Source organism: Anser anser (genome assembly GCF_964211835.1).
Source record: "Anser anser genome assembly, chromosome: 3".
In the NCBI taxonomy this organism is placed as follows: Eukaryota; Metazoa; Chordata; class Aves; order Anseriformes; family Anatidae; genus Anser; species Anser anser.
The window spans coordinates 7,946,162-7,970,139 of record NC_139722.1 but is presented as its reverse complement, the minus strand read 5'-3'; the positions used below and the strand labels follow the sequence as shown (position 1 = coordinate 7,970,139).

Sequence of the window (23,978 nt, the reverse complement as noted above, 5' to 3'; positions counted from 1 at the left end):
TTCTGGAGACTCTCATCAAGGCACCTTTCAGAAGGATGAAGTGTAGAGGACTTTCAATAACAATCTACCCTAAAAAGTCTTTCATTGAAGACGACTAATGGTGTGATGTTTGAAGGGATTTTTGAAAAGTGCTTATTTTATGTATATAAAATTGTAGGTGTAATGTGAACCATTTCCAGAAGCTTGTTGATGAGGGAAAAGTGATTCTCGCGGGGTAAGAGAGGGTGATTATAGTTTTTTAGGTCAGAGTCTAATTATATAGAATCATGTTATTTTGCATATCAACGGCATTCATGGAGGCACAAAGGATCTCTAAACACCCTTTGTGGACTCACTGCAGCATGTCGCACGCTCTCTCGAGGTCATTGATTATAATCAAGTTATGTCTCGCACAGGTGATTAGATTTTCTCGTATGTCGCAAAAATAATGATCTCTTGTTACTGAGAAACATTTATTTAAAACTGTACAGCACTTTCACTTAATAATTTGTAAGAGAGTAACCTTGTTTGAATGACACAAATATGTATTTTTTAAAAGCTAATGAAGAGTGATGATAATCCGTTCTTGTAAAGAAGCATTGCTCAGTGCTGCACCTCCTGATCTCTCTGGCTGGCAGGCTCATTTCTGGGCTTTTGACCCCCCTGCCGGCGCGCACTTGTCTCTAAACTGGGCACCATAATAGATCACAGCAATGGGTCTGGCCATGAGCACAGCTCCTGAAGTGGCAATTTCTTCCAGCTCGTGGCCTCATGGTCCTGCTTCCGAGCCTACCCCTCCTGGCAGCAAATTGCACCAGAAAAGATATTAACACTTCTGCTAAGCACTGAATCCAAACTATCCCCAGCACTTGGCTCTTGGGGGTTAGAGCCAGAAAACATCCCAGAGTTAAATTACTGTGACTCATCGCTCGAGTCCACTGCAAGGACAAGTCTAGAGAGAGTTTCAGATCAGATTTGGCTGAGATTTGCTTTGCAAAACTTTTGTCCAAAAGGTTTGGGCTGCAAAATGTTATCCATTTGCACCAGCAGAGAACTTGGCTTGCTGTACAGCTTATGTGCTGTGGGTCTGGGGGAGCAGTGCAAGCACAGGTAAATCTCAGTTAATAATTGCAGTAGGGCAGGAGCTCTCTCCTTCATATTTCTTAGCACCTACACCACTAAGACCCCGATCAAGCACACATTATCTGCACGTGGAAAACCTGGTTTCTCCATGAAAAGCAAACAACAAAAAAAAGACCCTGGAAAACTGTCTAAGAGAATGTATGGAGAAAGAAAGTCATGATGAAGAAATATCACTATAAGCTAAATCTACAGGTGCTAGCTGTGTGAGAACACCTTCAGGTTAAAGCCCAAACATCCTTTACGTGGATAAAGGCCAAGCTCCAGTGATGTCACAAGCCACGACAAAATTCCTATTTTCTTTAGTGGAACAAAGATTTGATACATCCGTGTCTCACCCAAAGACTGGGGAAGTCAACAGACATCTTTACATGGAATATTTTTTTGGTTTCTTTCCCCCTTGAATTTTGTCCAGATGACATGCTATGTCCCCAGTTATCCTCAGGATGCTTGCATGTTGCTCCTCACCCACCGTTCTCCTCACATGTACTTCCTTTTTCCTCACCCTTCCAGGTTTAACTGCACAGCCTAAGACAGTTTATACAATATCTATACAACAAGTTAAAACGACACTGATTGCCGAGTACTTTTTGATAGGCTCCTGCCTGTTTGAGAGATGTCGCTTTTTTAAAATACTGTTTTGCTTGTTGAATCCTAGGTGTAGCTGAGGTGATAGTCTTAGTTGGGGGTCGTCAGATGATTGGCATGAATCAACGTGCTTTAACAGCAGTCACGTGCTTAAATCCTCAAAACAACAAATGGTACCCCTTGGCCAGCCTCCCCTTCTATGATCGAGAGTTTTTCAGCGTGGTCAGCGCTGGAGACAACATTTATCTCTCAGGTGAGCAGCAAATACACGGGGCTGGGACAAAAGTTTCCTCCGTACAGTGTAGGCAGTGCAAACAAAGAAGGATGTGCTGCTTCTGGGGAAAATAAATAAATAAATAAATAAATAACAGACAAGTGGGAGGGAGGTTGGGCAAGGGAAGAGGGATTTCCCTGCTTTTATTATTCTCCATTTCTCTGCCACGTTAGCATTCCCTCAAAGCAGTCAACAGCAATATTTTGCGTTTGCAACGTGAAGAAAAGAGGTCTGACAACCATCAAGCATGCAAAGAGGTTTCAGTGCCATAGTAACACAATTTAAAATATTGGCTGTAGTTGAGTCTAAATGGTGGGTTATGGAATTTGAGACAGACAGGCTGAACTACTGAATATGTGACCTACACTTACAGTATTTGCTTACAGGAGCATTCACTTTGTGTACTTGTTTTTGAAACCTCTCTTTTGACAGTAGTCACTAGCCCTATAATCTTCTTAGTTTCAATGAAACTGAGACCACGCTCCCTAAAAGGCTTTAACTCCCAAAGTAGCTGTCTGCTCTGCGCCTGTAGCATCACAGACTTCGGTTATTCGCAGTCTTGTGGTACCTCTGCTTGGCTGCAGGGCGAAAAGGAATTCCCACCAGACGGTGGCTTGAGCTGATGGCAGCAGAGTGGAGGTTTTTTGATGAAGAGAGGAGCCTGGGCAGGGAGGTGCGGATGTGTGTGAGCTGAGGATGGAGCTGGGAGCACAGATGCACCAGGCAGTACCAATAAGGGGTTACAGCTGTTGTCTTTTCCTGTATGGAGTCCCCTCGCTGCATTTTCCACAGAAAATTGGTGCCTGTGGTGTTAAATTCCATTAATACTGCATAGAGGCCCCAAGGATTGATTGGAAATACTTTTTTGACGTTTTTTACCCATGCTCTTTTTGGAGCTGGAGCGAAAGCCTTCTATGGAGCTTTTAGTGAGAGGTTGACTTGTAGTTATTCTTAGCTGAGGCACTTTACAATATGTAGAGATATTTTAGACTGTGCCTTACCTGCTGGCAAAAGCCACTGAATCCTAAACTCAAAACTTCTTTCAGCTCTTTTCCTTGAATCTGGATGAATGAGCTGATGGTATTTGATGGATAAAATAGGAAAGCTGGAAGCCCTGCATGGCTGGAAACTTAGCAGAGTGTCAGTGGTATTTTGTTTGCTAAAACATACAAGAAACAGGAAAAAGGGAAGGGGAACCAACAAAAGTGGGAATGAACTCCCCACAAGCTCAAAGTACTGGACTCCACGCTGCATAGCATAGTTTTGGAGAGAGAAAAAGGAAGGTGAAAGCCTGGGTTTGTCATTAAACTACAGAACTGAGAGTCTCATTTCTTTTCCTGGCTCCATCGCAGACTCCTAGTGTGGTCTCAGATAAATCATTTAACCTCTTTGTGCTTCAAAGTGGGGATAACGAGGCACCCACTAAGTAGCTACACTGGAAGCTTCAGTCAGAAGTTTAAAACTGACCAAAATAAATATTTCAGAAAACCAATATAAATATTCAGAAAGCCAACCGTACCCTGGGCTGCATCCAAAGAAGTGTGGCCAACAGATCAAGGGAGGTGATTCTCCCCCTCTGCTCCGCTCTCATGAGACCCCACCGGGAGCTCAGCTCTGGAGTCCACAACATAAAAAGGACGTGGACATGTTGGAGCAAGTCCAGAGGAGGGCCACAAGGACAATCGGAGGCTGGAGCACCTCTCCTGTGAAGCCAGGCTGAGGGAGTTGGGGTTGTTCAGCCTGGAGAAGAGAAGGCTCCAGGGAGACCTTACAGCAGCCTGCCAGTGCCTAAATGGGGCCTACAGGAAAGCTGGGGAGGGACTCTTTGTCAGGGGGTGTAGGGATAGGACAAGGAGTAATGGCTTTAAACTAAAAGAGGGTAGGTTTAGATTAGACATGAGGAAGAAATTCTTTACTCTGAGGACGGTGAGACACTGAAATAGGTTGCCCAGAGAAGCTGTGGCTGCCCCATCCCTGGAGGTATTCAAGGCCAGGTTTGGACAAGGCCCTGGGCAACCTGATGTGGTGGGGATGTCCCTGCCCATGGCAGGGAGTTGAAACAGACGATGTTTAAGGCCCCTTCCAACCCAAACCATTCTATGATTCTGTGATTTCACTTGAGCATCTGAAACTGTTTTACAGGAGCAGTACATCTGGTTCTTCCTTTCATCAGCAAATGAAAATAAATAAGGAATTTGTCCCTGAAAATTAGGCATCAAGCCTACAATGCAAGCACTGGCTTTGTTTTGCCCGTGTATGTGCTGCTTCCATCCATCACTGTATTAAGCATTTAGATTTCAGACTGGACTGTGTCTTGCAAGCCAAGATAGGCTCTGCCTCATGACACCTTCTTGCAAGTGTTGCAGTAATGTAATAGACTGGAAGTTATTTATGAACATTGGAAAGGGTCTATCCCCTTACGTACATGTCCCTCATAGTCTGACATCTTGATTTCTTCATGTCATCTAATAAAAAAAAAAAAAACAGCCTTTGGGACGCATGAATAAATGACACAGATATGCATCATCGGAACAGATGCTCAGAATTGAGGGTGATTTATTTTAATTAGTCAAATGTCATTTGAAGAGTTTTTACTTTGTAACTGGCTTTGATTGCTGTGTGCAGAGCTGCTGCCGTTCCAGGAGCTCACGTAATTCTCCCCTTTTCTTTCCCTCGCCCGCATGTTGGTGCCAGGCGGCATGGAATCGGGTGTCACGCTCGCCGATGTCTGGTGTTACATGTCCTTGCTCGATAACTGGAACCTCGTGTCCCGAATGACAGTCCCCAGGTGTCGACATAACAGTCTGGTGTACGATGGGAAAATATATACCATTGGAGGGGTCGGTGTGGCAGGCAACGTTGACCATGTGGAAAGGTAAAAAAAAATATTTAAAAAAATGTGGTTTGCTGGTGCTTTGACTTCATGCTGTGTTAAAGGATGCTTTTCCTTTTAAAAGACACGTCAAATGTGCCGTATGTGTTAAAATAAGCTTTTGTAACAGTTAAGAAAGAAGGAAAATATGCAAGATTAGATTTCTTTTAAAGCTTCAGTGGAAACCATTGTTTCAAAACCAAAGAGGAAAGCTGCCAGTTTGTTGGTTTGCTCAGGGGAGGAAAGGGAGGAATTAAGCTTCTTTGGACATTTAACACAAATTACACAATGAACTAATAAACATCCTTTGAATTTAGTACTGATGGAAGTCTTTACAGACTACAAAATATATATATATTTTTTTTTTTTTAACTAAAAAGAGCAACAGCAAAGTAGATTTCTCACGTGCACCCTTCTGGTGAAGAACCCCAGCCCTGGCCTGGCTGGAAGGAAGGTCCTTCCTTTGGTGCTCTTGGCCTGGAGCTGGGACTTGCCAAGCTCAGAATAAAACTACCAGTAAATGGAAACAGTTTTGAATTCCTGGCTGAGAGGGACTAAATAGAAATGGAAGAGAATGGAAACTTTCCTTTTCAAGACGATCCACATAGAAAAAAATTCCTGTTCTCACATGAAACTTTAAAAAAATGAAGGAACAGAAACAAAAAATAAAGATTTAACAAAGTAAAATTCCAAAGCTGACTAATTTCATGTCAACAATAATATTCAATAAAAGATAGTATTTTCTGTGCGTATCAGTATTCTCATGAAAATATAGAAATTAATGAATACTGAAATGCAGTATAAGAGTATTCCATTCCAAAAAGATCAGTACATCCTTAGCCTTACCCAAACACTTAAAAATGTATTGTGACAATAGATTGATGAGACATTTCTGTGAAATACTTTCCGTTAGTGAATCTGGCAGCCAAAAATACAAGTTTTCTTTCTTTTTGTCAGTTTTAAGTGCTGAATTTGACTACTTCAGCAATATTTTGAAGCAGGCAGTTCCCAAAAAAGTTGCCTTAGCAGACAATCCAAAAAGGGATATGTCATTAAGCAAGATATGCAAAAAAAAAAATAATGCATTTTTCAAAACAGTAGGATTAGAGATGTTTTCTATCTATTATTTCTGGATTTGGGGCTTGCAACATTTATGTTCCATTAATGCAGGGGATATTTTTTTTCATTTAAGTAGGTATCACAAATACTAAATACCACAACCTATGTTGAAAGCTTTTTCATGTTTCAAAAAGTTTCCTACTGTATCTCTATTTTTTGGTACAGTCATATGATTACCCTTTTTTTTTTTTTTCCTGAAGGGTTTCTGCCTAGTTCAGTGCATGGGACAGATCAGTCTGGGGAATGAGTAAAGGCGGTAGCAGGGAGGAAGCATCAGTAAGACATCACATTAGGTCTTTAAAGTGTAGAGGATGATGCGGGTGGACACAGAGCAGATGGTACCTGTTTTATGCATGGCCAGGAAGATCTGTCTGGTGCTGAGCGATCACTATTCACATATGGCCCTAGTTTTGTGTTCCTCTGTCTTCACAAATTTGGCATTATTTTGCCTGGGAGAGAAGGATTTGACAAAATAGCCACTGGAAAGGACATATGCTGTGGGACGGGGTCTGCAGGTGGCCTCCCCTCCCAGCCCGGGCATGGGCTGAAGAACTGACTTTGGTGATGCTCTCAGCAAGTCGGGGAAATGCAGGCAGCAAAGAATGAATAATAAATAATAGCGAATGCTACACATGAGCATTGCTTCGCTCCTTACTCTGAGCTTAAGGTGGGCACTGCCCCTGGGACTTGCTTTGAAGAAAATCTCACTGTTTTATGCAGATCTTTTTTTTTTTTTTTTCTGATTTCTGAATGCATTTGTACTAAAATTTAAGTCAGGACATTTTTAGCTAGGAGAAGTGTTTTTGTGAATGTGGGAAGGTGCAAGCTCAGGAAAGAGACACAGCCTTCCGCTCCATCTCTCGATCCAGAGGAACATCTAACTAATGCTACCACAGAGAGGTGTCTTGATAAATGTCCTTGATTAAAGTATCTGCTTTAATTTTTCCCAGTCTCATTTCTTTCTCTGCTCTGATTTTCATGGCCTCCCTTTAGCAATGCGTCCAAAATGTCGGCCAGCTGAATCAAACAACATTAACCCCTCTCATTCCCTGTCATTGCCATCGCCCAAACCCTTGCTACAAATGACATTGCAGTCTGCAAATTCACACTTGGTGTGCCCAGCGTGGCTCAGTGAGAGCAGCTCTGCTAGCTTTCATTTGTAGCAAGCCCACCAAGAGACTTTTACATAGGGAAGTAGTAGATTTCCTCCCTATCATTTCAGTGCATGCTGCCTCTACCACAATAAGGATGCCTTGTCATGGGGATTTGTTAAACCCATGGTTATAATTAATCTGCTATTGTCTATAAAGTGACTTGCGAGACACAGCCAGGGAAAAAGTGCAACATGGCCTCTTTTGGGTTATGCCAAGAGCTTTTTGGATGTTTTCTTTTTTGTTCTTTGTATTAAAATGACAGCGGGGAATTACGGAAGCAAAACATGCCATTGCTAAGCCATGTGTTTTGGAAAGGATGTTTCAGGGGTCCGCTGTTAGAAACACAGGTGAGAAAAAGATGACCTTCGTAGCTGTACTGAGCAAGCTCACACCTTTTCAGACAAAAGCATTTCCCATTTGGACCAGGCAGCTAATTTCTTTGAGTGCTTAGTAATTTGAATAGTGGGAATCACTGTTCCTACTTTTGCAAGCAGTGAGGCCACCTGAATTTGGGTTGCAACCATTAGCATACATAATAACATCACTGTCATTGCTCAGTTGTCTGCTGTCATATGCACAGTTAATACACACCTTTTGCCTCTGTCTTCTCTTTCTTCTCCCCATAGAGAGCTACAAGGAGATGGCTTTTTCCCACCATATTTCTGTTGGGGCTGCACATTTCTCTGCGAATACTGTGCTAGGGTTTTGGATGGGACACTGAGATACCGTCTTGCTGAAGGGGGAACCTCTCTGTCATTCCAGCAGGTCTTACAAAAGCATTGTATTAAAATAATAATAAGGTGACATGACCACATGCTTCAAGTTAAGTGATACCCAAAATTACATTTACCCCCCAGGCGGACATTTTGACCCTCAGTGTTGAATTTCAGGACTACGCTGTCTTGAGTTTTTGGTTGTTTTTCATCCCAAAGGACTCATCTGAGGTTACAGTCATGTTATTCACCCAGATGGAGCTATGGGGACTTATCCAGGCCTAGTGCATGATACAGTCCAGGACTGTGCCACCAGTGTGAAGAGCAACACACTGAACACCCTCCCATCTCCAGGCCATCCACCACCTCCCCTCATCCACATACATATTATCTTTACCAACATTTTGCTTTCTGCTTACTCCATTAACCCAAGTGTGACTGTGCCCAGCTTTGACCAGATTTCAATGTGTTTTCACTGGCATTTTAGACGGCACATCTCCTGTCCACAGTGACCTACCCTGACTTCACCAGTTAGCAGTCCCAGAGCATGGAGTCTGCCAGGCGTCTTGCTACAGCTGGTCTCCAAAAATGGCAAAAATAATATTTACCACCAGTTTTCTTCTTGTTCTCCACCTGTGTTTTTCTGGGCATTTTTGAAACATTTCATCCTAAATGGTTAAAATTTTACAAAGATGTTTTTGTTTTATTTTTTTGAAACAGTTGTCAGACCATATTAGCTATACATGCTATTACCTGGTTGCACCTAATATATCTGCTGCACCATTAGAAAGCATTAAAGCAAGTAGGGACCATCAGGCTCGTAATGATTTATGGCATCAGCTCCTGAGCGCTTCTGTCCGTGCTTTCAGTTGTGTCATCGATGCTGAAGGGTGCAGCCTCAACAAGAAATTCTGGTGCCACTTAAATCAGTGGGTGTTTTCCCATCAACTTCAATAGGGTTGAGATTTTTTTTACCCTTTATTTGCCATTTGTCTGCAAAGAGACAGTAAAGTTCTATTTTGACGGATAATATTACAGGACTACCACAAACAGACAGGTGGGAGTCATTTATTACTCATCTTAAAACAATATGCATGTGCCAGACTGGCTGAGTTATAAGTCTGTTCTTGTGAATATACATGGGTATACATTCAGGGAGAGTTATGTTTTTGGAATGGCTGTTTAGGAAAATAACAGCATGACTGCAGTTCTCAATCAAGCCCCTCTGGCAAGTTCCTGTGTGACAGGGAGCGAGTCATTAGGTATTAGGCGAGAGAGTATTACACTTTCTGTCTTCTTCTGAGATATGAGTTGAGTTGGGAGGCGGAGAAATGAAGTGGATCCACGAACTAGGTTTTTAGATAATGGATGGGCCTTGTTATATATGCAATTTGAGAGCTGAGAAGACTGCATATGCTGACAAGACAATATATGTGACTAAAAGTGTGGAAATGTGGGTGCTTTGTGGTTATTATCTGTTTGAAGGACAGAAGAAGATGAATCCCCTTGACCTGACAGCACTTTTACAATAGGGTTGTCTAAAACTGGGAGATTACTTCAGCTGGCAGTGTGTACTTGGAAGAGAGTCTAAAAAATTCAATGTAAAAATAAGCCTTAGAAGCTTTATAAACTGCTTCAGAACCTACTGTTTTATTGATGTGTTAAGAAAATTAAATATATCGCCTTGTCCAAGAATAGTTTCTTAAGCTCCTCAGAACAGTCAGAAGAAAATAAAAAAGGCAAAAAATAGTAATCCATTAATATGATTTTAAACAACACGTGAATCATCTGAAGAGCAGATCAATATGACACTGTACAGCTTTATTTTAAATAGCAGCTTTCCTACAAACAGAATTAAATAATGTATAAGAAACTGGAGAGTGCATGTCTGTAAGCTACTGACCGTGTTGCAAGGATTTTATAATGCGAATAAATGAAGATATTTATACGGCTGTTCAATCTAGAAGGAGAGAAATTAAGGGGGGGGGGGGAAGCTATTTTCAGGTACTGGAGGGATCAAAAGTCAACAAGGCAGAGAAGCAAATGGCACAACTTGAAGTGACGGGGTTTTCTGCTGTTAATATCAGGGTTGTAGGGGAAAAGCGAGAAAGGAGGTGCTAAACTAAACAAGTGAAGCAAGAGGAGGATCAGGCCCACAGCTGAAATCCTGTCAGTGGAGAGTTTTGAAAAGTAGCAAGGTTATTTCTGAGTGTGTTTTCTTCACGCCTGGGCTGTAGTTTCTGCTGGGTTCAGATCATTTGCCTTATCAGGGGTATATAAATAAAACATAAACCAGAGCGTAGTGCCTGCACAAGGGTCAGGTGAGACGACACAGCTCGGTGCAGGAGATGTGACAGGTTGGGACACACACGTCCTGCACGCGTCGAAAGCCTGGTGTCCAGAGCATGGCAGGGCCACGGACCGCGGGATGCTGGACTGCACGCGGGGCAGAGGAAGGCTTGCAAGGGCATCCATGTAACACCGAGTGGACTGCCAAACCAGGAGTCTGTCACGTGAAAGGAGATGTCCTTGAAGTTTCACGTTCAGCATACTGGATGGGCCTACTAGGCCTACAGCCAAGGAGAGGCATGGGCACGCTGGGGCTGAAGGGATCAGCGGAGGAGAAGGAAGAAAAACCTTTGCATGGCTCAAAGCCAGCTCCCATTAAGTCTCCATCTATGGCTTCAAACAGGAGAATCAAATGCAAAACTTGACTAATGGAAAGTGATCAAAGTGATTATTTTTTAAATCAGTTCCCTCCCTGCTGGCCCATGAGTAGAGATGGTGTTAAAGGCAGACGAAGAGCCTCACTAGCACCAGAGGTGATGGAGAGATGGCATCACTGGAGATGATGTGGCGAAAGGAGAGGCCAGAGGGCAGACAGGCAAAGCAGGTGTTGTTATTTCCCGTCTTTAAAAAGGTTATAAAGATTCAACTTTATTAATTTTTAAACCAATTTAGTTAATCTGGTGCAAATCCGTCTGTGAACACATTAAGAGCTGACTTGAGCTAGACCAAAATGATGGAAACCTGCTTTGTAGGGGGAAACTTAAGGAGCTTAGACTACTTAGTTTATCCTATAGAAGGTGAAGAGGTGACTTTATTATTTTCTGCAAGTCCATACGTGAAAGAGAGAGTTTTGACAGTAGACATTTTTATAATCTAACAGAAAAAAAGACTTACTGTCAGATGGGTGGGAGCTGAAGCAAAACAGAGACTAGAAATCAGGCCTACCATTTCGCAAGGAGGTAATGAACCAGGGGAATAAATTCCCAGTGGATGGAGGAACTTGAAGGCACCTCTTTCTCTTTTTTAACCACAGAAGTAAGCAATCCTCTTAAGTAAGTGAAAGAAGCAGCCCATATAAAACCCAGGTTGGGTGGTGGTGTTGGGTGGACAAGGACTGGCTGCCACCTGCTTTATGGTTCACTGGCTTTTGAAACCAAAGGACACTCAAGATGAGCATTTTTAAGCTGTCCCACTTGCACCTGTGTCCTGTAGATTTACAGCCTTTGGCTTTCAGCAGATGAAGTGAAACCGGTCGCTTCTCTGGTTGCAGATGGAGAGCAGAAGACAGAAAGATCAGTTCTTGTCATTTTGAAGTATAAATGGAAAGTAGTGAATGTGGGCGAAAAATGGAGTCTAGGAGGCCTCTGGGGTCCCATTAAAATTCATCCAGAAAATGAACTTTTGTTTCTGCAATTTGAATCTTTCACCAGTATTCCTGTAAACATGGTCCTCAACATCCCCCAACTCCCAGCAAATTTGAAGGCTATAACCCCTCCTTTGAAAATGTATTAGGAGGGTCAGAAAGTCGTTAGCAGTAATGTGTCTGTCTTGGAAGCAGCAGTCTTCCAGGTATTTCTGACAGAGCCAGGGAAGGCAGCACGGCTGCCCACCTTCTCCTCTCAGACCCTGTAGACTGGCCAGAAACGTTTCTGAAGTTCGGACTGACAGTGGTGCTAAGTATAGGGTGACAGATACAATTCATATCCCAGAAGCTGGGGAGCTATAAAGAAAATCAGTTCTTTTCAGCTGTTTTTTTTGTTTTCTTTTTTCTTTTTTTTTTCCAATTTCTTACCAATTAACCAATTCCTTAACCAGTTTTATTATACACATCAAAAAGTGAATTACCAAACCCAAAATTACTGCAGTAGGCAAGTTAGCAAAGTGCAACCAAAAAATGGTGTATGAAACTGTACATTATCTGACATTTTTGCCTATCTGCTAGGATGGCAGTGAGTGCTGCCTTGAGGGCTGTGGGCAAATGCAAGAGATGCTGCATGTGGTGCCTTACCTGGAAGAGGTTTGTGTAGTCAAACATGCATCTCCAGTCTTGGTTTTGGTGGGTTTGGTACCAGACTTGAAGAATCAGCACAATATAGTTGTGTCCTCCTGAATGTTCCCAGCACAGTGTTGTTTAATCTCATTATATTTCTCCCCTTTGATCACTTCGTTGTAGATGAATTTAATTTCTCAGTTACTAATTTAGAGCATTGTAAAATGCAGTTCTCCATTCTCATTAAAAGGGACTTTACTCACTTTTTATTTTTCAGTTAAAGTTTGCCTCCTTTTCTTCATTTATGAGTGTGTTAATTACTTTTGGTTATATTACTTGGAAACTCATTAATGCACTTTCATTAAGCACATTAGTTTGTGCTGCTTCCACCATTTATTTCTTTTGTCCCTTATATTCTCCCCAAGTTTGGGCAGTGAGTATTTGAGGGACATGTTACAAAGGGAGAATTCCCCTGTTGCTAAATCATTTTCTACAGATGGATTTGTGGCCGTGGATTCATTTAATGTTTGCATATTGCATATTACTAATATTAAGAACAAAAGCCCCGAATGGGTGAAGAGGACTTCTGTTCTTGCAGTACACAGTTCTGAGTAATTGCTTCACAGGAAAGTCCTCGTTGGCTGAATGTGCCATTACATGGAAATATTGAAGCCTAAAAATCACATTATTTTCCACTGTCTCCAAGACTCATTTTAGAGCAGCTATTTGGATCCCTGCCACATTATCTTTAAAAAAAATTGACGTCTGTACTTGTGACATTGTCTAAAATGAATCTTCATCCATGGATTATTAACTGCACATCCCTTATGGTCAATGGCTTAATTAAATCAGATACTGATGACCTTAAAACTAATTTAGCACTTTCATGCATACCCTTTTCTGTTTGGTTCTTGTCAAATATGGATGCAATGGTGAAATCTTATTCTGGCATTAACATTTGCAGCATCCTGCAATGAAGCACATGGTTTGCACAATAGAAAATAAATGGAAGCAACTCACTCTGACACAGAATGTGCATCGCTGGTCAGTTAACTAGAGTAAAAAGAGCTATCGTGTTGCATTATAGTGCAGGTGAGATGTGTTCCACAAGCTGAACAACTGAAGTATATTAACAGCTGCCTGCCTGCGGTTGCTATTGGATATCACTGCACTGATTTGCAAGAATAATCTCATTGTATAGTCGTTAATAGAAATTAATTAGTGGAAGACATCTCAACAAAGATGTCCTGAGTTTCTTTAGCTTGGACTATAATCAGATTTGAGAGGCATATACAGAAAATAGGACTAGCTTTCTCTGGGCTTTTATCAATGTTTTAAAAGCTCAGAAAAGGCGTTAATTACACTATTTACCAAGTGGTTGAATTTGTATGATGTTAGAAAATACATTTCCACCTCTGCTTTTCTTCAGCTTGTCAAGCTGCCTTTCTCTTATATCCCAGCCTGCTTTCTCTGCCTGTCTATCCTGCCTTTACTCTTCAACTGGCATTGCATCATCTCAGCTCACTCCAATTGCTCTCATCGCAGGTACGATACAATCACCAACCAGTGGGAGACCATCGCTCCTCTGCCCAAGGCTGTGCATTCGGCCGCTGCTACCGTTTGTGGTGGGAAGATCTACGTCTTTGGTGGGGTGAATGAAGCCGGACGAGCTGCTGGGGTCTTACAGTCCTACATCCCCCAGACTAATTCGTGGAGTTTTATAGAATCTCCAATGATCGGTAAGGGGTTCGTGTTGTCAGAGCAAACTCGTATTATGACAGAAATCTCTGTGCTACAAGTATTTTAATGCCTTTGCGCAAAGCAAATTAGTTGTTTTTTTTTTTTGGGGGGGGGGAGATATGTTTATAGCAGATTGGCAGGAATGCATGTATTTTATACCAGAGAGGCAATTATCTGGTTCTTTACTGAAGGCAATTGTCACTCATTAATACAGCTAGTTATCAGCTAGAAGTGATGAGTTCAAAGTAGAGGAGAAAGGAAAGCAGTTATTAGGCATGGACAACTAGCAATTTTAGATCCGGAAAATCGTGAAGTGCAGTGAAACTTCATTCTAATATCATATGTTGCTCCGTGCTTAAAACAACACTGCTCAGTCAATGGATTATTACTCCTGTTTTTGTTAAAATGGCTCCTCTCTGGTAGGAAGTGGTGGCCATTCTTAACTGGGATTTATCAGTGGTGTTGAAAGGCATACATGTTTCAGATTCTGAGATGTCCAAGACATGTAGATTATTAAAACTGTGTTTATTAGTATATGATGCCCTCAAGCTCTCTGAACTTTTTACAAGATGGAGCAGAAAGCTCTATTTTTTAGAAAAAGAGCAAGGTGAGAGGCCAAATTTTCCAGGGTGGAAGCCAACTTCAGAAGTAGAGTCTTCCAAAGTTATGGTAGTGCTCAGAAGATTGCAGTTTATTTCCTTTCTGTGCCAACTTGAACCTTGAAAGTTGAGGCTGCTTTTGGAAATGCAGCATTCAGCCTCACAAGGGTGTTCCTGCAGGTGACAGCTGACCTGGACCATGTGTCCAAAGAAACAGCTCTCATGCAGTCATCACAGAGAAGCTGTTTTAGGATGCCTTGCTTTTGAGTCCTAAACCTCTTCGTTGTGTTGAAACTGTGGCACAAGATGCTTCGTGTTAAAAAACATGATCTCGATGTTCAGCCTGGTAGATCAAGTATGAGCAGCAAGCCATAAATTACACAAGTATGGTTATAAGGTATCCAGATGTGGCCTAAGAACATTCAGAAAGCTAAAATAAGCTGCTCTTTTTTTTTTTTTTATGGTAGCTCATTACAATTATTATGACTCTCTTCTTGGAGTTTCCTAGTAAAACAGATCACGAGGCAATGGTCCAGCCATGGCTGTAGCCTGCCCCGTGAGGACAGCACTGCTGCTTTCCAACTCCCTTGCTGCTGTTTGTGTCCAGCATAACTTAACATGACATGCGTATGATGCAGCATGAAGTGCCCAGCGGGAGGGCGTTAACCAGCAAAAGTCATGTTTATGTAATACAGCAGTGCAAACAAACCTATTTCCTGCACTTTTCCATCACATGGCTGCAGCTGCCACTGTTCATTTAATCCACTGACTGACGGTACGAGGTTTTCCTATACTCAGGGTGTATTGCAAAAATGAATGCATTATGCAAAGAGGTACTCCTTTTCCTTACCAGAATAGCACAAGTGCCACAGGAGCTAAGAAATCATTCCCTGGGCTCATTATACTGTCTAGCAGGCATCAACACTATGCGTGCTTTGGAAAAATCATGCAAACCATCCAGAGGTGGGTTTGTCACCCATTGTTCTAATGCCTGTGTACTACCATTTCCTAACAAAAATACACAAAAGACACCAATGAAGTTAAAAGACAGTGTTTATGTTTTCTTGGTGTAAACAAAGTTAATTAGTTAAGTTGAAGGCATAAAATATATGATGAAATGCAGAGTTGCTGTGCGCCTTTGTTCAGAAATGTATAATGCCAATTTATTTGCAAATGAAGTAAAAGAACACAAAGTCTGAAAAATTGCACCCCAGTGGAGAATGTCTGGGAAAATGAACTGATGTGATGCTTGGTCTTCTCTAAAAAGGCTGTAGGAATACTGGAAATATATTTTTATTTCTCCAGCTCTACAAAGACCGTAGTATCACCTGTACTTGTATCCCCAAACGGTATCCCCAAAGAGCTGAGTGACACTGCATGTGCAGTTCAGTCAGCCTTTACTCAAAACAAAGAGGGAGTAGGAGTCTTGGGCTACTTTTTACAAAATGCAGATGAGATGAGATGAACTCTGATACGATCATTTCTGGGGTGCCTTTGACAGCCTCAAAGCCTTTTTGTGTGTATTTGTGGATTCTTGAGGTGTCTCTCCGGACTAAGTAACCTGAGACATCTGACAGTGAGCTGTGTTGTTTAAGATGACTCCCGAGATCAGTGAAGCCTGTTCAACTTCAAATGGAATAACAGATTATTTAAAAACACCTCAAGTATGTTCAAATATGCAACAGTAGATGCCGGTATCAAAAGAAGTCTCTGGAGATCTTTAGGCCAGTAGTACCTGTTTCAAGTCACTGGTATTTTACAGCCATCAGCGAGTTGAATGCAGCATGGCACACGTTTGAACCCAACAGATCCATCTCTTCCAAAGCATCGTGTGCCAGCCTAGCTCACGGCAGCACTGGTGTCAACCATGGAGAGGGAAAGGGTCAGTTTTAGGATAATCTTAATGGAGGTGAAGCAGGCTGGATATTGAATTCTTGTCTATGTTGAACAGGTATGAAGTGGGGACTGATAGCACATCCACATAGTTCAGCCCCAGCTCTCTTCTGCCCGCCCTTCTCCTCCAAATAAGCAGTGAGTTCACCCCCAGTTTCCATTTGTTCTTTAGCCTTCACTTGACATGAGATGTTGGGACACCTGTGGGCAGTCGGTATGAAACTAGGCTCACCAACACGTTGCACGAGTGCTGTGGTACCCTTGGGGTAGAAACAGGTTTTGATTACACATCTCTCTATTTGGAGAAGATACTCTTTCTCAGTTCCCCATCCTTTGCCCTGCTTCTGTCCTCCCCATCTGTGGAGCCAGCAGAAGTTCCTGCAGCAGCACAACTTGATATCACTGGGATAGTGGAGCCTCCCAGGGCTTTTGCACCGCATGTTTTTGGTAAGCCACCTTGCATATCCTCTTATGTTCGGAGCTTTAAGAAGTATGCTGGTGTTGAGCCAAAGTCCTACAACAGTAAATGAGCCCAGGCTATATCCTTGTAGTGGTTGTCCTTCCATTTCTTACCAGGTCGTCCTATATAGCTCTGCTAAAAATATATTTCATGCCCAGCTTCCTAAGTTTTGTCCTATTTAACAAGATGGCCATAGACATGCTGAAGTCAGTGATTGTAGGTAAGCCTAATTATCTTGTCACTGCATTTTAGTTCACATTGTGCCTTCATGTCAGGGCACTAAAATATACCTTTTTTGATACCCTGAACAGTCAGCATCTCTACTGATGGAATTACAAGTTTTGATTGGTGTTTCTGGATTGTGAGTGTTTATTCATCACCACTACTAACTTCTAAAATCTACTGAGAATTATGGGAACACAGAGGTCAAAGATCTACGAGCATTTCTGGTTTCTAATCCGAGTATCTAGTTCCTCCCCATACCATTTACTATTGGAGTAATATGTCAAACTGAAGTGGGCAAATCATAGAGCTATGAATGCAAGAAATATCTGGAAAACGGTGTTAGCAGCATCGGGGCATTTCTACTTCACCATCCTCTGGCTTAGTTTGGTTAAAATGCACAACCAGTCCCATGAATTTGGGCTTCACAAGACAAATCAGATGTATGTCTTTGTCCTGTCCCTCTTCCCAAGGCCTTAAGTTCAGTATTTGTGCTGTGGATTGGGCTGGCTCTCACCTAGAAGTCTCAAAGCAATGAGTCTTGTGTAGTTACGAGAAATCAGCTAGCATCTCTGTCTTCATGTGGGGTGATGTAGCTTGGTTTCCTCTTCTCATCTGCTGCATGTTCCCCACCACGGCGAAACTCATCAGGCCCATTCCTGGAGCACTCCTGGCCATCATCATTCCTCGTCCCACTGTGTCCTTCTGCCTTGCTCCCCGGGGAGCACTGGCTTCCCCTCGTGGTGACAGCACCGTGCCAGAAGGGCTGACATCGGAGACCTCTATACTAATTGCAATATCTGCACTTCAGCCTCATGAGCTATGTTATGGATCAGACTGCAGTCTCCTGACTGCCGAGGGACGCTAGCTCATCCATTACTATGCCGTTCTTGAGCTTGTCTGCATAGTATTCCGGGAGAGGAAGAGATGCTTCCTATTAAAAGCAGATTTGGATCCTATTAACTCATCTCCTTTCTCCAATATGCTTCATCATGTGCATCATTCTCATCATTCTCCACAGCCCAGCCGCCCATGCCTGCAGGGAGATCCTTTGGTTGGAGCCGTATCAGGTCTGGTGGCATGCTAGCATTTCTTCCTCCTGACAAAAGTATTGGGTTTGGTTTTAATAACCTGTTTCCATATGAAGTGCTGCTGCCATTCATTTTCGTGCCACTTCAGGCTCTGACTGAGTGCTTCACTGGAAGGCAGCATAAGGTCTGTAAGTAATCCTGGAATGGAAAGCAGATCTATGATACTTGACCATGTAATGTACCAGGAGATATGAGAGCCATAAAACACATCACAGACAGCATGTTGTTGTTAGAAAGAGAGGAGCACACCAGTAGGTTAAATTATCAACGCCATGTGAAGTACAGCGCTGGCTCAAGGATTGTGTCTGAGTGCATACCCCTTCCTGCAACAACTCGTCGCTAGAAGAGTAGAAATATTTGCCTGTTTTCCTACAGCAACAGCAAAGGAGAATGATGCTATGATGTTAGCCACGTGTAGAGATACCTTTTAATCTATTATTTCCTTTACATTTACTCTGCCTTTTAATCTCAAGTGAGCTTGCTGTTGTGTACAAATCTCATTTAAGATTTTCCAGCCCTACATAGATTGCCATATCTGATAGCTCCAACATCTGAATGTTGGAGAGGAAAGGAGGCTGCTACTCCATAGCCTCAGTTTCCATTTCCCTCTCCTCTTTCTTCCTTCCCTCAGGCAGGTATTTGAAATAACCAGTGTTCTGGCCGTGTCCCATTACAATCCTCTTACCCACAGGAGCTTCTGCTCACACCCAAGAGCATTGACCAAAAAACCCAACCAGAACGTGCTTTTGCAAAATCAGGGTCCCCCACCACCTTGCACTATTACCATGTTACAGATCAGCAGTGACCAACTTTGGGGGCTTCTGGCTGTTTTCATGAGGTTACAAAGTCCTGGAAAGGGTAAGGGAAGGACACAGGTAGCACCTGGGATGAAGCAAGGTTGCAGATTGAAGGAGGTCATCTACACTTAGGTGCCAGCTTGAGTTTTCCAAGCTCCTTGTGTCTGTGAAAAATTTCTGCCTCCATGGTAACAAAACAAGAAGTAAAATACACTGCCTTCTCTCCACCAGCGTCTGGAGGGGAGTCCCTCGTGTCCTTCTGCCATATCTTCATCAGGATCTGTTCCTCCCATATCTGTGGCTCTACGACTGTGTCCTTTTACAATGAAAAAAAGAGAGAGGTTTAAACCAACCCTGGTGACTTCATGTTTTTACAGTACTGTTTACTGTGAACTTCTCCCTTCCTGAAAGAAGCAGCAGAGATTTCCTTGTTTCTCAGTCTCAAGCTTACTTTATGCCAATTTATGAATTTGTAGCTGAAGTCAAAAGCACTAAAAAGACAACAGATAGGTGGTGCATTGGAAAAATGATGAGAATCAAGCATGATTGCCTCTTAAAAAAAAAAAAAAAGAGAAGAGAAGAGAAGAGAAAAGAGAAGAGAAGAGAAGAGAAGAGAAGAGAAGAGAAGAGAAGAGAAGAGAAGAGAAGAGAAGAGAAGAGAAGAGAAGAGAAGAGAAGAGAAGAGAAGAGAAGAGAAGAGAAGAGAAGAGAAGAGAAGAGAAGAGAAGAGAAGAGAAGAGAAGAGAAGAGAAGAGAAGAGAAGAGAAGAGAAGAGAAGAGAAGAGAAGAGAAGAGAAGAGAAGAGAAAAAAAAGAAAAAGAAGAAAAAAGAAAAGAAAAGAAAAGAAAAGAAAAGAAAAGAAAAGAAAAGAAAAGAAAAGAAAAGAAAAGAAAAGAAAAGAAAAGAAAAGAAAAGAAAAGAAAAGAAAAGAAAAGAAAAGAAAAGAAAAGAAAAGAAAAGAAAAGAAAAGAAAAGAAAAGAGAAAAGAAAAGGAAAAGAAAAGAAAAGAAAGAAAAGAAAAGAAAAGAAAAGAAAAGAAAAGAAAAGAAAAGAAAAGAAAAGAAAAGAAAAGAAAAGAAAAGAAAAGAAAAGAAAAGAAAAGAAAAGAAAAGAAAAGAAAAGAAAAGAAAAGAAAAGAGAAAAGAAAAAGAAGAAAAAGAATATCACACTGCTTATTTGAAAAGAAAAAAAAAAGTCACTATAAAAATAACCAAGGGGGTTCCCTCTTTTTCTTTGACAAAAAGGAATGTGAAGTCAGTGATTCAGTCTCCTGAGAAGTCGCTGTTTCTGCCTTGAGGGAGCCCCAAATAATTTCCCTGTGAGATTTGGGAGTTGAGTGCTGAGCTCTTTTTTTTTTTTTTTTAATGCGAGAGTTTTATTCTTCTGCAAAATAGTGCTAGTTGAAGGGAAAAAAAAAAAAAAAGAAACAGGAAAACGTGATAATTAAATATGGAAAAATTCTGATGAGTGTCTTAACTGGAAAAAATGTCACATATGCAAGCCTGATTTGGAAAGGGATGTGAGACGAGTTGTTAGGACAGATAAGTCTTTCTGATGAATTATAGTGGCTTAGTGGCACCGAGAAGAAACTGAATACTCCTTGTTCTATTTTCTGGATGAATTAGTTTCTTCCCATCTGTTCCCAAGGATCAGTGACATTTTCCTAATACATCTGTGTTTTTTGACATATGCCTGTAGATGCTGAGAGTAATAGGAGTCCATCTTAAACCCGTAACATGTTTTGTCTGTGTTCACGTCAGGTGCTGCAGCCCCATATTTCCCCCAGACTGCGCCAGACCACACCACAGGCATGCTGGAACAGAGGCAGACACCACAAAACCATTATTTCCCTTTTAATTTAACAACTTCAAACCCCAGTTAAGGAAATTACCACTCTTCTGGACACATTCAGCAACTTTTGCTTAACTCCTGTCAAATTAAATCTCTCGTTACATTTTTTTAATGGAGTAAGATGGTTTTAAAAGAACCTCAGAGTTACAGTGCCAGCCAGGCAAGTGGTAAGAGAATGCCAAAAGTAAAGTCACTGGGGTTGGTTTAAGCCCATTTCTTTCTTTCTTAGGATGCAGTCGTAGAGTCACAGATAGGGGAGGAACCTATAGAGCCCTTGGACTCTGTATGGAGGCCATGGGCAACGCAAGTAAAGATCGTGGCCCTCCTCTCCAGTGTGCTGCCCTGGACACCCTACACGTGGCCAGCAGCACTTTGTCCAGGCTAATTCTCCTCTGGCAATGCAAGAGGATCACCCTTCCCTGAGATACATAAATACAGACTTGGGAGAAGCTTTAACATATAGCTACGCACAGAGAATTTTTATAGGAAGTGGCAAAATATGTGTCCACTAACACCAGGATAACCACCCAGGAAATGTCTGCTCTGAAGGGCTTAGGCACTTAATTCTTAGAGAACTAATTGTGAGGCATATTTTAACTCAAGCAATGAATTTTCCCGTCTTTTGTTCCCAGACGCTACTGATTGGTTTTGCTGAAATGTTGATTAAAAAAACTGTTTCGCATTAAGACAGACACCATCATGAGAAATTTCAGCCCAACTGGCTCATATTTAATAATGTGCATATGGCGTGATAGCGGCATACGGGACAAGTCAGCTAATTAAATCAGAATTATTTTATTCAATAAATTATGGTTAGTATTTCTAATAATGTTGCAGCTAACTGAGAAGTTTCAAAGCATCCTTGGAAACTTTGCTTGAACGTGACTTAGGAGAAGGCAGTCGCTTAATTTCAAACCCCGGTGTCACACAGTTCATTGCAATACACGGGACTGCTCGGAGGTACTTCACACATCTGAAAATAAAAATACAGGTGAATGTGTGAGACAGATGAAGGAGAAAAAAAGTCAGGTCTCAGATAATCTTCTGGATTGTGTGGGTGACCTTCCCACAAGCAAAAGTAGAATACAAAAGAGAATCAACTATTGAATATTATTAAGTGGGACTCTGCACTGTGGGTTTCTTCTGTACTTAGCTGCTGCACAGGGTTGGGAAGCATCTGAGTTAAAATTTGCAGCAATTCAAAAGTCTGAAACAACTTGACATCTTAATTTCATATGTAAGAGTGGTGCTTTCACGGTGACTCCATTAGGCTCTGCAAGAGGATAATTGTACTTTACCAGTTTAGAGGGGGGGTGTACTGGGGGATGAAGGACTGATGAACTTTAAAAGTGCCTTTGAGAACCGTAAGAGAGAAGAACAAAACCAGGAAAGATTTCCTCATTTTTCTTTCCCTAGCCTTGGAGGTATGAAGAAACGTGACTTATCTATAAATAAGGGGAATGTATAAATAAAAAACAGTCTCCAAACCTGAGCCTAAAACTGATCTCAGTGTTGCTTTCCATTGACAGATAACAAATATGCTCCTGCAGTCACTCTCAATGGGTTCATCTTTATTCTTGGAGGAGCTTATGCACGGGCAACCACCATCTATGACCCAGAGAAAGGCAATATTAAAGCAGGTCCCAACATGAACCACTCCAGGCAGTTCTGCAGGTGAGAAAAACCATTCAAATTGAATTACCGGTGCCTTAACATTTTCTGCTGCTAAATAAACTAATGCTGCCTAATAGCGAAGGGGCAGGGGAAGGGAGTTGTGTACCATCTGGGGTTTTAAAGTACGTGTTTAAAGTCCTTTAAACTACGTGTTTAGGGATGCAACGTTTTCCAAAGTGTACTTCTAGCACCTTACTGTGGTTCATGCGTCTCCTGATATTCAGGCACTGTGGGCTGAGGGCAGGGCCATGCACTGGGCTCCCCCAGCAGAGCACAGTCACCCTGTTTTCCTCTCTTTGCCATGTGTAACCAGAGGATGAGAAGTAAACGCTGTATGAGAGACTGCCATCATGTGGGACTGGATTTTTTAATCTAGCCAAAAGAGCCTTGAAAGGAAAAAAAAAAAAAGCGAATAAGCACCACACACTGATATTAATTATTATTTATTGCGTGTCTTTGATTGCTTTTTGGGCTCGCTTCCCTGATCCCAGTCACAGGTTTAACAAACTTCCCAAACTGGCAGACAAAAATAAAACTTGGCACCCCTCACGGGTACTGGCAGGACTTAAAGGCCTTCTAAAAAGTATTGCATTACTGGTACAGAGAGCAGAAAGGCTGGCTGGTTTCAGGCATCACCTAGCGCCAGCCCTTTGCGGAGCACCTACCCATGCTGGGGGCTGGCCGAGCTATCTGTGCCGTGCTAAAAAGCCATCGCTGGCTGGTGAATGCTGCCAGCCGTGCCCTGCGCAGGGACAAGAGGACCCATCTCCCCTTCCCGGCTGGGCTTGGTGAAGGCTTGGTATTTTATTTCCACAGCAGCAGTGCCTTGAGGCTCTGAGCAAAGCCAGGGCTGGAGGGGTTGTGCCCTGCAGTCAGGGACAGAGAAGTGGGGTTGCCTCAGGACCACCAGTAACCCCACTTCTCCAGCTCCTTTTGGCCCGCTCCTTAGCCCAGGGATTCCTCTTACACCTGTCCTACAGTTGAAAAATCACCTCCGTGTTTCAACTTGGGGTTAGTCTTTTGCTTTGGTGGAGGAGAAAAAAAATATTTTTAAGAAAGCACATTCCGTTTCTCTCTTTTTGCTGTTTGTTTTTCTTGTTTTCCCCCTTTTTTGCTTCCTTTTAATAATTTAAGGAGCGCCCTCTCTTGGCCGCTGAAGCCCATTCTTGTTTCAACCAGGGGATGTTAGCCGAGCATCACACACAACCACTTCCCAAGGTTTCTGACACTAAGGGATGCTTTGTTTTCCACCCCACAAACAGCAAACCTTCTGGTTGACCAAGGAGAGTTAAAACCAGTGCCATACGTCCTAGCTGTTTCTTCAGCACCGTGATGGTGATCCCAATAAACTGGCCTGCCTTAAGCAGAATACGACACCCGATAATAAAAAGTAACTTCAAACTTTTAAATGATTTTTTTGCCAAAGCCTAAAGCAGCACGGGGGAATGGAATCCTACATTTACAGCGGGATAGTCACCAAAAATAGGAATAGTAAAATACATCCTATTTGATGCCAAAAATAAAGGCACTATT

At 42.1% G+C, this 23,978-nt stretch overlaps 1 protein-coding gene across 6 annotated transcripts in view; it reads left to right on the top strand.

Annotated features, from left to right (window-relative positions):
- Positions 1-23,978, top strand: part of KLHL29 (kelch like family member 29) — a 399,050-nt gene that overhangs the window by 355,615 nt on the left and 19,457 nt on the right. For 5 of the 6 annotated variants that reach the window (XM_083830792.1, XM_083830793.1, XM_083830788.1 and 2 more), the window contains 4 exons: positions 1,778-1,960; positions 4,676-4,856; positions 13,664-13,857; positions 22,301-22,445. In XM_083830792.1, the coding sequence (XP_083686918.1) occupies positions 1,778-1,960; positions 4,676-4,856; positions 13,664-13,857; positions 22,301-22,445 (703 nt within the window). The remainder of the gene's footprint in view (positions 1-1,777; positions 1,961-4,675; positions 4,857-13,663; positions 13,858-22,300; positions 22,446-23,978) is intronic. The other variant, XM_083830791.1, reaches the window with a different exon arrangement.